This window comes from Amblyomma maculatum, chromosome 1 (genome assembly GCF_055883805.1).
Source record: "Amblyomma maculatum isolate TAMU_Amacu chromosome 1, ASM5588380v1, whole genome shotgun sequence".
NCBI lineage: Eukaryota > Metazoa > Arthropoda > Arachnida > Ixodida > Ixodidae > Amblyomma > Amblyomma maculatum.
Window position 1 is genome coordinate 132,051,561 of NC_139344.1, and position 12,072 is coordinate 132,063,632.

General features: G+C 44.2%; 1 protein-coding gene across 1 annotated transcript in view; it reads left to right on the forward strand.

The window, feature by feature from the left end:
• LOC146203944 (uncharacterized) overlaps positions 1-12,072 on the forward strand; it is a 105,328-nt gene that overhangs the window by 5,989 nt on the left and 87,267 nt on the right. Inside the window, exons 6-16 of the mRNA XM_084585986.1 lie at positions 1,147-1,218; positions 1,302-1,358; positions 1,918-1,971; positions 2,523-2,576; positions 2,935-2,988; positions 3,574-3,627; positions 3,735-3,788; positions 4,983-5,027; positions 7,545-7,598; positions 7,679-7,723; positions 9,615-9,668. Coding sequence (XP_084442112.1) covers positions 1,147-1,218; positions 1,302-1,358; positions 1,918-1,971; positions 2,523-2,576; positions 2,935-2,988; positions 3,574-3,627; positions 3,735-3,788; positions 4,983-5,027; positions 7,545-7,598; positions 7,679-7,723; positions 9,615-9,668 — 597 coding nt within the window. The remainder of the gene's footprint in view (positions 1-1,146; positions 1,219-1,301; positions 1,359-1,917; positions 1,972-2,522; positions 2,577-2,934; positions 2,989-3,573; positions 3,628-3,734; positions 3,789-4,982; positions 5,028-7,544; positions 7,599-7,678; positions 7,724-9,614; positions 9,669-12,072) is intronic.

A 12,072-nucleotide genomic window follows, 5' to 3' on the forward strand; every position in this document is an offset into this window, starting at 1 on the left:
TAATTAAACAACTAATGAATATTTCACTAATTTATAGGCTCCTTTAGGGAGCCTTTTCATCCACTGTAACAGCTTTTCATCCACTGTAACAAATGCTGCCACACGTTTCCTTTCCTTATGACTACTTGCGACCACAGCACAAACGGACACGATATGTGGCTTCAGCAGAGCATGAACGCTCGTGCATTAAGCTATGCTATGCACTAATCGTCAAACCTCTCCAGCGCGGACAGCCGATACTACTATGGCTGGTATTCCCGTATTATGCAGCTCGGCGTATGTCGATTCCTGTCTGAACTATTCGGGCAAAGTCTTGCGGATGCTTGCGAGCAGAGCTCTCGCGGCCGGCGTCCCCTTGCGTGGACCCCCTGTATATCACCCGTCACACACTTGCGGTCTCTGTCCTTCGAACTACGTGCAGTGTCCGAGAAGGGATTTTAAACGTTTAGCGGCGTCTTATAATAGTACATAAGTTCCGAGAATGGTATAACATTTCATTTAATTACGCTCATGAGCCTCCACTGTATATGGCGCTCAAGGATAGCTGGTTACCATTATGAGAACGACGCACGGCCTGCCCGAATTTATTTTCGAGAAACCGTGAACAGGGTTTTGGCATTTCAGAAAGCTGCTGCAGAACCTCCCGAGTGGCTTTCAAGACTAGAGCCTTTGTAGTGCATGCGTGAATTTTAACGTGATGAAGCCCGTTCCGTGCTGCATGATCACGACGTGTCATATGTAAGTACCGTATGTAAAGTTTTGCGTGATTTTTCTTGATTTTGTTTTCATGAAATGCGATGGGTCAAAGCAGGCAATAAAGAAAAAACGTCTTGCAATCGTGCATCGCACCCTGTGACGCTAAAGCTTGCACACAACGCGATACACATGCGAGTGGTCGCGTGCCTTTGTTCCTCCATCCCTAAGGCTGCACTTTCCTCTTCTATGCTTCTCCTCAATCCATTTCCTCTACTCCACAAGCCTTAGATGGTGTTGCTCTCCCTTCATCGCTCGGAGCCTTAGCAGTGCTCCCCCTCCCTCACTTGCGGCGCTCTAATGTGTCGTCGCCCTCCGTCCACGCTCTACTTGTGTATGCGCGATATAAAACTGTCACTGTAAAACGATTTTCTTCTCTGTGTCTTATTACAGTACCAGACAGCAGGCAGTACCAAGGGCCCTGACAACACCGAAGCTCTGCGACAGATGCTGAGCCAGCATATGGTAGGAACTTAGTCGGCGTCTTGATGCGCGGTTTGTTGCGCCTTCCCGTGACGCTCAGGTTCTTTTTTTTTTTTATTTTTCAGCTGGCTATGCGGGGGGCTCCTGGACCAATGGGTTTAACCGGACTGCATGGACCTGTGGTGCGTTTTAAATGGATGGAATTAACAAGGCGTACATTAATAGCGCGAGCAACTTACTAAAATATGCGTGCACACACACACACACACACACACACACACACACACACACACACACACACACACACACACACACACACACACACACACACACACACACACACACACACACACACACACACACACACACACACACACACACACACACACACACACACACACACACACACACACACACACACACACACACACACACACACACACACACACACACACACACACACACACACACACACACACACACACACACACACACACACACACACATAATTTAATGATAAGAAAAAAGAACATTTTACTCGCTGCTACTGTTTAGTTCGCATTGACACAATAAATTAACTAAACGGCAACAGCCAATTTAATGCGTTTCGCCTATTTCTGGGCAATTGCTGATGCTAATGCAAACCAATGTTACTGCACTAATATCGGCCAATATCGGTAGCATGCGCAAGATCACAAGCGGTTCTTATATTTTTGTATAACATGCGGTCATTTTGTTCAGGGCCCTATGGGACTACCTGGAGAAAAAGGGCAGCGCGGGGAAGCAGGAGCTGTGGTAAGTGACCGCTTCGAGTGAATGTCGTTGTGCGACGCTTTTATCGCGAGTAGTGGACGCCGCAAGATCGCCACTGTTCTGTAATAATCACATCCTATTTTTTTCCGTTCAATTTCGACCCTGTAAAAGGATAGAAACCCAACAGAAATCCACGCAAACTCTTGGAAGCATGTCGACAGTCGAGAGCATGCATATAGGCAATGCTCGCCGGTGAATTTCAAGATTTACGAATTGGAATAATGCGTGGCTTTTCACATGCCTCGACAATGTATTTATCTGATTCTTATAACCTATCCATGGTCTCAAATTTGGTGTGCGGAGCAACCATCAAAAATTGTCAGCGATTTACGACAGCATGTCATCTTCTCAAGGAATGAATCTATAGCTATAGTGCTTCTTTGCTGGTTATGAGCTATCGAAAATGGCTGTCGATAAAGTGGGTGAAGCGAGTTCTCGAAAGCACAGCAAAAGTCCAAGTTTTTGAGTTTGCTCTGCATAAAATGCGACAATTTTATCATGACATAGCGGTGGATTAATTGAATTACTCACAGGGACCAAGGGGAATGCGAGGTCAACAAGGCACAGCCGGAAAACCTGGGAGACGGGTAAGCACTGCCATTTCGAAGCTGCACCTGACAGCTGCAGACGTTGCCCTTGCTTTATTTGTTATGTAGTGCTACAGGATAAAGCTTTTGAAAAATAGGTAGCGCATTCAAATTTGTGTTGACATTTCGTTTTATCAACGTCGGAACGATGACGTCTGTGCAAGCTATTTATAGCATGCTTTTGTGTCAAAGACAGCAGTCTTACTGAACACTAAAAACCCTTAAGCGTACAAAAAGCGCCTACTCCTTCTTGGTAACTGCTGAGGCCAAACTGTTTGGCACGGCCATCAGAAACGCAGCTTGTAACAGGTACGCGCAACCCATGCGTGCACCGTTCTTGACTCCACATTGTTTACAGGGACGAAGCGGCAAAGATGGGGAGCGTGGAAAGCCCGGGCCTCCAGGATCAAAGGCCAGTGATTATGCGCTTTGATTAATTTTGAACCTAAATTTTATGTGCAACAGAGTCATGTTTTCAAGCGCCACTTCGTGGCTTTGTTTGCCACATGGCTTTTCTAGCTGATCGTGCGTCCGTTGAGTAAAGATCGCTTAGAGCAAGCAGATAGGCTCAGTCGCGGCGAAAATAACAGGGAGCACACTTGGGCGTTCTAACTTTTTTCCTATCAATGCGTAGAAGAAATTGGCGTATCTGCTGCGTCGGCTTGTGAGTGAAAGCGCACGAATTAAGCGAGCAAGATGTTCGCGTAATCGTCAGTTGTCCCTAGGTAAAGAACGGGGGTTTGATCGCCCAAGTATGCTCAGTATTATTCTTGCCGCGACTGCACTTAACCAATGAACGGTAACTATTACTTCTTTTACAACATCTGCAAATAATGGCAGAAGATCACAGTGATGAAAATTGCATTAAATGCGAATTAAAAAATGTCACGCAAGTGAGCGACGAATAAACTTTTTGATACTTAGTGACAGGCCGTATTTCCCCACAGAGCAGCCGTCGACACGCTTGCCTCAAACATTATTTCTGCTCACGACGCAGGGCGACGTCGGTCTTCCAGGTCTGCCGGGACTGCCTGGAGAGAAAGGTGAAAGGGTCAGCATTGAATCAAGCATATTTAGTGGAATGGTCGCTTTCTTACGACGTGACCAAGTGACATAAAGGCATAAACGTGGCATTCCGACTTATCCTAATCGACGCAGGGTTTCGTCGGAGCTCCAGGTGATCAGGGACTGGTCGGGCACGAGGGCCATCCGGTACGTTGTAGATACGTTTGTCCATGTAGTGCTCAACGACATGCATGTGCTGATACCGATGCCACTGGTTTAAACCATTTTACGGTTGCCACTATTGTAGTGATGATTTTCTAATGATACGTTTAGTACCAATAATGTGATGCTGTTTAGGAACTTCCGCCCATGGCATCCCCCTTTGGCATTCTTGAGCGGCTGTTTAGGAATAAAAGCGATATGTTGTAGCTGTTTAGCGAAAAGATGATAATGCAGATCATTATTTGCTTACTTCTTAATACCTTGGTGCATGAACGTTCAGCTTCCAATTATAGCTTAGCAAGTGAAAATAGTAATTATCAAAAGTGCAACCATCTTGACTTTAGTTCATTGATTATAGCGAGTCGGCAAATAAATCCACAAAACACAAAAATGCGGCAACAAGAAGCTATAGCCTAGACATTCGATTAGTCGCGCTCAGTGATCGCAAGCACTTGAAGGAAACGAGAAGTGTTATTACCCACTCGTCCGAGCGAGGCCAACGACCGCATCTTGATATCCCTACTTGCTGAGACAAAAGTGCATCAGTGAAGTTTTGGGCAGCAAATTTGGTGAGAAGTTTGGTTTATGCACGTGCACTCCGATCTTATTGAAGTCCAATAAACGCTTTTTGATTTGTTACCATCATATCAGGTTAACCCAAGACGGCTGCTGCGGGCATGGGCTTATGGCATGCCCATGCGAGCCCTTTGCAAGGCTTGAAAGATAATACCTTTTCTTCCGTACAGGGCTTACAGCATTGAACGGCGCAGCTTGAGAGTGCTTACCTTGCCTGCAAATACATTGGGAATTTCATCATTGCTTTATTTTATAGAAAACGCTAGTAACGTGCGTATGGTTGCAAACATGCTTGCGAATCCATAACATCCAAGCGTGGCATAACGTTCATACATGATAAACGTAACGCTACTTCGAATTATTTTGCGCTTTACGACGAACAGTGACCCGAATCTAGGTTATGGAATGAAGGCTCTAACTACTGATAATGCACGAGCGATGTGCGAAACAAGTAATCCGTCTTCTTCTTCAGAGTGTGACAGCGCTATAAAAATGCGGAGTGAGGCGAACCAGTATATGATGCACCCATCCCAGGAGAAGAAACTCCAGATTACAAGCTTTTACAATGGCTTATGTACTTTCATCATACCTTCCAATATCCAGGGTGACGATGGACCTCAAGGGCTTCCCGGACTGACAGGCGAAATGGTAAACAAGAGTGAAATATTTACTTATGGGTTTTCGTCGTTTTCCGAAGGAGGGATTAAAGACAACTACATATACAGCTCGTTGCGTTATATGTAGGTACATACGTACGGTGTAGCATGCGGGTTTAACGTCCCTCTATTTTGGAGGACTTTGGATGAATTTCGGCTACCATGGGTTCTTTAACGCGTGATGACGTTGCATTGCGCACTGGCTTTTCACCATTAAGCTTGCGCCGAAATGCGGTCGCCGCTGCCGGGATTCGATACCCACTCTTGGACTCAGCAGCCTAACGTTCCTCAATCCAGTGTGAGGCACCGCGGCGTGTTTCTGGGTAAAAATAGACAAGACATCAGGCAGCGCAAAATTTTCTGAGATCAAAGTTTCGTTGCCCATACAGTCTATTAGAGTGTGCAAGAATAAATGAGGTCGTTAGGACGAGAAATGCGCCAAAGGTTACCTGCTTGAAAACGCGCTGCGCACCACGTGACGAGGTTATTGTTTAGGAGGTGGCAGCACAGGCACTACAAAAGTTTTTTACGTTTCTTTTGTGAGAAAATGCGAAGGCAGCCGTCATTTGGTGGGTAAAAAAAAGCGGAATATGTTGACAAAACCTGCCTTTAGAAATACAGTCATGCCCGGCCGTCATTATGCACACTTCGGTTCATTGCGAAAATAGTCAATGAAGCAAGTCGTTGATAATAAAGGTTTGGTTTGGTTATCACGGAAGGAAATTCACGAGAGAAAAACCTACAATTATTATCAGCTTTTGTGCATAGTGGGTGTCAGTAAACTTCCAAATCAAACACAATTTTGAAGCTGCAAGCACATGATCCCTGTACCTATATACAGTGCTCTGAAACTTTATCGGAGACGTTTTGAAAAATTCTAACGCCTCAACCGATGGTTCATTTGCACTGAAACCGCGTACAAAGCTTGCACGGTATTGTCCCTTTTGTTGTGTTAGTCTTACAGTTGTTCTTACCTGATTTGATCCCGCATGATGAGAAACTATAGCTATCTGTGACGAGACTGAAGGAGCGAAAGACTCGAAGGCCATTTTCCGGCGAAGGGCCGGCACCGGTGGCGTCATCTACAATCATTGCAAAAACGTGCCATGCTTGCCTAGGAACTTTCGAATCGTGGTACTTTCCTCCAGCGTCGTCAGATGGCGCTATAGCTGCGTTTTGCTGGAAGCTGGGCGATGGCGTTTTTTTTTTTCTCCTCAATCTCGTTGCAGACGGTTCTTGGTTTTTATTATGCGCGGCCAACAGGTAATCACATGGTCAAACAAAGAGGTCAAAAACGCTCAAGCTTTCTGCGCGGTTTCAACGCAATGAGCCTCCGATTGAGGTGGGAGAATCAAAACGGTTCCGATAAAGTTGCAGAACATTGTACATCCGCTTGTCTACAATACACTCGATCGACGGCGTGTCATGAACAAATGATACTACTTCTACTGCAACTGTTCTCGTACCATAAACCGTTGCTGTATATGACAATATTCATTCGGCTGACAGCTGCTGAATGTAGCTTTCTACATGGCGCTAGAAGTAGAGATTTTTTTTTCTTCACTCCCATTCATGCAGTAGAGAGAGAGGTTAATCGATTGGGCAACTTCTGACCGTAAAGTATGACCCCACTACACACACACACGCGCACGCACACGCACACGCACACGCACACGCACACGCACACACACACACACACACACACACACACACACACACACACACACACACACACACACACACACACACACACACACACACACACACACACACACACACACACACACACACACACACACACACACACACACACACACACACACACACACACACACACACACACACACACACACACACACACACACACACACACGCACACACACGCACACGCAAAGGGGTTCATATCGCACAGTCATTTAAATTTTTTACTGGTATTCTAGAGCCCTGCTCTCAAAATGCTGAAAATAGAACACCTGGTTGGGGCAGTAGAGACTTCGTCGTTATCACTTTCCATATTAATGCGATTAAAATGCATAGATTCCATAGGCTCTGTGCATTTTCCTTTCCTCCATTGTCTGGATAGCAACTTTCCATCGCAATCAGGAGTAAATACATTGAAAAAGTTTGGTCCTCAAGAAACTACTGCCCATAATTCGAGTCAGCTATAATAATGAGTGTCGCATTAACGAGATGCAACTGCACTTTGAAATCCCGCCAATTTTAGATCTTTAAAGGATTCATAGTGCTGATTTCTGGTAACATCAAAGGGCATTTTAAGCAAATGCATAGTCATTATATTGTTAAGTACGCTTTCGTCTGAATTGAGTGCCTTATTTATCGTATGTGCAATGAAGAAATAAAATGTTTGGCAACACGATATAGAAAAAAGCATAGCCAATCGCAATAATGCTGCGCGAATGCACTTTTGCAATTGTTAAAGCCACGTTGTTTTATTATTTTTTTTTGTTGCATTCTTTAATAAGTACGTTCACATGTGTGCCTTATCCAGGGTCCAAGAGGCTTTCCTGGCCCTCGGGGATTCGCGGGTCTCCCTGGTCCACCGGTGATTACTTTATGCCTTGATTTCTTAATTGTGCCAAATTATGCATACAAGATTTCCTCGTTGAAACTGTTGCATTACAGGGCATTCCAGGATCCGAAGGACCAGTTGGATCCAAGGGAAGTCCGGTAAGTTAGAATATCAACTGACTGCTTTTGCTCATTTTTTTTTCCCCGAGTACTGCATGCTTGAATCTAATACCACAATGAGCTTTCAAAGGTTATCTCACTTACGGTGAGTCATGACAGATCAAAGAAGCTACCTAGGCAAACGAAGACTTGTTAATAAGCACAAGAAGCAACTGCCGACTGTAATTGACATGTGGACAACCTCTGTCTATAACAGCCGTTTTTGATTTCATTATTCCCCTACTTCCTTCCTTTGAAACGGCAGAGAAAAAAAATTTAGAGCTTAATGAGAACTGAGAGAGAAGCCCTCGTTTCTGAAACATCGAGTTTCGTGCCCAGAATCCAAGAGGCATGTTAAGTTTACTGCAACCTGCGGCATTGAAGAGTGGTAGAGGCTACATTTTTCCAATTTCGAATGAGTGGTTTGATATTTTTGCTGCGGAGGTGCCAGTTTATGCTTTTCTGAGGGAAAACGCTTTCGTGCTAAAATCGTAGTACGTGCGCCCATATTGCAATTATAGTCGATTTATAGTCTCGAGGGGTGCCATATTCTGCACAATAGTCCGTTGGTTGCTTCTGAGCGCCTCGTGCTGTTTATTGTTAGTAGATTAGTATTACGAGTTATCATTACGCGATAGCGGAAGGACCCCCATCTCGGGACACGCAGCGCTGTCGGCACAGCCAGCGTGCGAGGCATCGTTCGTAACCGATAAATCCAATGGAGCTCAAAGAAAACACACACACATTAAGGGAGAGATACAAACAGAGTCAAACCTGGTGAAGAGGCTCCTGTAACATATAGAAAGAAAATTACAGAAAAATATTTTGCTACTAATTAGGCCGGATATTGAGGGTAGAAGCTAGGCGTTTTGATAGCGAGATGAAGACATCACACACAGACAATGAAGGATTTTTTTTTCAGTGCGGTATTTATTACATTATAGGAATGTTTTATACACATGACCTTTGTCGAAGCTATTAGGTCACCAATGTCAAATCAATGCGAAGTAGAATACGGCACAACTGAGTACACTAGAAAATAGGCAGTGCAGAGCCCTACATTATTAAGCAGTGCCACTCCTGTTCGAACTGACTCTGCGCATACACTTCTCTTACCTATTCTTAATGAACAATCATGCTGCTGACGTGGTTTTATACAGAAACAACATGTTCACAATGCCGAACCATCATACGCATTTTTCAGAGACTGTGTAGGCCCCGAAGGCTTTTTTGCTCAGGCCTGCTAGAAGGGGACCAAGTGCATGCCTTGTAGTCTTCGGTTTACTGGCGTGTCTCGAATACGTACAGTGATCCTAAGCGTAATGATGAGTATGCTAATTACGAGCTAGTAATTGACGCTAAAGCGCATTTCCATCGAAAAAAACAAAATGCCATTGTGAATAAAAAAAAGAAAGGGACGTACAAACAAAAGCAAGTCATCAGAGTGAATCGCCTGATAAGGAGTTGGTAGCGAACGGTAAGTAGGAAAGGTGACAATGAGGTCCATGAACGCTGTCGCGTTCCAATGTGCAGGCGAAGCCTAAGCGTCTCTCAAGTTTTTTTTTATAAATCTGGGCGTTCATTATTAACTTTAATTTTTTGTTTGGTTGGGCACTTTTTCATCTGTAGCGTGACAGTTGCAGACTATTTGCACAGTTTTTTCACAAACTTGTGCGTTACTTGAACAAAGAAAATTGCTCCAACTGGCCCATTGTGCGTGTTTGCTACATCAACCCTTGATTATTGACCTACAAGACAAATGCACATGTAGGCGAAACGTATGAAACCCTGAACGCAGAATATATTTCTTCAAAGTTCTTGCATCTCGTGGGAATGAGGGGCATGCGGAAGGTAACTGACCTGCGCTCCTCCTTTTTTTTTTTTTTTTCAGGGTCCTCCTGGCATAGCTGGCCAGCCAGGGCGGCAGGGGATGCAGGGTCCTGTGGTGAGCACTCATTCCTTTTTGTTCTTGCGTGAACTTATCTGTGCGGCCGCGCATGAAATCAGAAGCAGGCGAGAATTCAAAAGTGTTAAATCTTTTAAGCTCTGCTAAACAGCAGGAGCAGTAAACGCATGCGTTGTTGCATTTACTTTAGGTGAAGGCTCCTTACTTAAGCTTAAGCTCCTTACTTTAAGTGAAGGTGTGTATAGTCTTGCTGTGTTGCACGGTTTTGTTCGTTGAGTGAGGGTGTGGGGCATATGCGCTTGTGGCAGAGGGTGAACATATTTTTATGTTCAAGTAAAGATGAGGCTGTCACCACCGAGAATCTAACAAGGTGGGTGCATTACCTTCTCTCCCAGCAGCGAACGTCACGAAAGCGGATGGGCGATAAAGGGTCAGCAAATGAATCGGCGCGCACGGTTTTGGGTAAAGTGGAGAGGGGACACCACGTGACTCTGCTCAGATTCGCGATCGCAGCTTCATTTGATGGCACTTTATCCCCATCTGCAGTCATGACAGAGTCTTCTTGGCTCGCTTCTCCCTTACAAAAATGAGTATGTAAAGTATGTGTTCCAGTTGTTTACTTACGTAAAGCCAATCAATAAATGTCTCACAAAAAGGACACACAAATGTTGTTGATATCCAGTCCACACCTATCAAATAGTGGCACTCCGAATTGTTGACTGGGTGTACTGATGTTGTTGACTGACAAATTGTATTGAAGTTGTTGACTTAGCACAGGTTGTCAACACAGCACTAATTCTGCGAATAATATTCAAGTTGTTGACTGAGTGTGTTGCTGTTGTGGAGTTTACAAGTTGTATCATATTTGTTGACTGCACACAAAATGTCAACCTTGCTGTAAAAGCATCCTACGTCAGCTATTGTACAGCAGTAACTAAGTGATGTATATGTAAATATTTAATTTATATCCTTTTATTAAATGTTTGATCAGGAAATGTATTCGAATAATGTGACATTATTTGAACATAGCCACAAAGGTCTCATTGCAGGGTCAGAAAACCGCACACTGTACCGCCATACCAATATACTAGCGACTACGGGATTACTGCCGTTGTCAGATGGGAAGGGGATTGACACCCGGAAGTGTCGTGTGACGCGGTAGGTGTCAACCGTCAGTGAATGCGTTCCCTGGATCAGGAGCCCTAGTCAGTGTCTTGTTGTTGTGGCTGTAGGAAGAAGGAAAAGAAAATGCACGGGCCTGCTACCTGCTCTGCATGTAGCTGAGCCACCTCCGCTGCCTCGTGCAGACAGAAAGAAAATAGAGAAGAAAGAAAAGGAAGAGAAAGACGCGCGCCGCAACAACGGCAGTCATCCACCACCTAAGCGGTGGCGGGCGCAATGACGGCCCACAACAAATAAAAACTCGGTGGCAGGCGAGCCCCCACCGCAAGCGGCGGTGACCGATCCGTCCCAGCCCCATCAGTGCAGCCTGACTCCTACCACACGAACCCCATTCCCCGGAACAGTTGTATACCGAATTTAGTTCCAAAGTATAACCCTATGGTTTGTTGTATACAAATAAAATTACATTTAAATAAAACCTACACATTGAATACTTCGAATTACTAATTAAAACTTAAACATATAAAATTAGCGACCGAATCCTCGACCGCTGAAACTCCTCAAACGAATCGATTTTGATTTGGGACGTTTATTAAGGGGGGCATAACTCTGTAACATGCAGCCGTACGGGAGTGGTACCAAACGATTTATCGGGATGAGATCTATAGGAAGCGATGCATCGTATATGTCAATCACGTGATCATAATTTCTCTGCTAGGCGGCGCTAGACGGCGTATGCATGAGTATATAGAGCAGTCTTCTTAGGAGCTCAATTTTTTTCTCAGCATAATAAACGATAATTTTCTTGTTAACAGGCTGCCGCGTTGAAACTGATTCTATTATTTTTTTGCATAAGTAAAATGCAAGAAAACCCAAACATCTGTTATTATTTGCAACGCGTTTTTTATTTTTTTGTGCCAGAAGGGTAAAATGAAATAAACATGGAAGCAGACTAATCAGCAGACAAAAAGCACTAAAGGAAGAAAGAGAAAAATCACTAGCAAGAAAAATGCTGACGGAGTTAAGCTATTAACTAATGTCTCCCTGATAATTTTTGAAGATCATTCGTATAGGCTTCAGCCAGTCAACCCATAGTTAACAAAATTTACACACATGTTAGTCAATAACTATATGTATTTACTTAGGTCAAAACATGGTTAAAGAACTTTACACAAATGTTAGTCAACAACTACGCTGTTGACTGAAGGTAAATATCCATTTCGTTTACACTTGTTTACCACAGTCAACAACATGTGTGGAAGCTGTTGACTCTACAAGTTTTCCACAGTCTGTCAACTCTTTGTCAATGCTAATTTTTGTA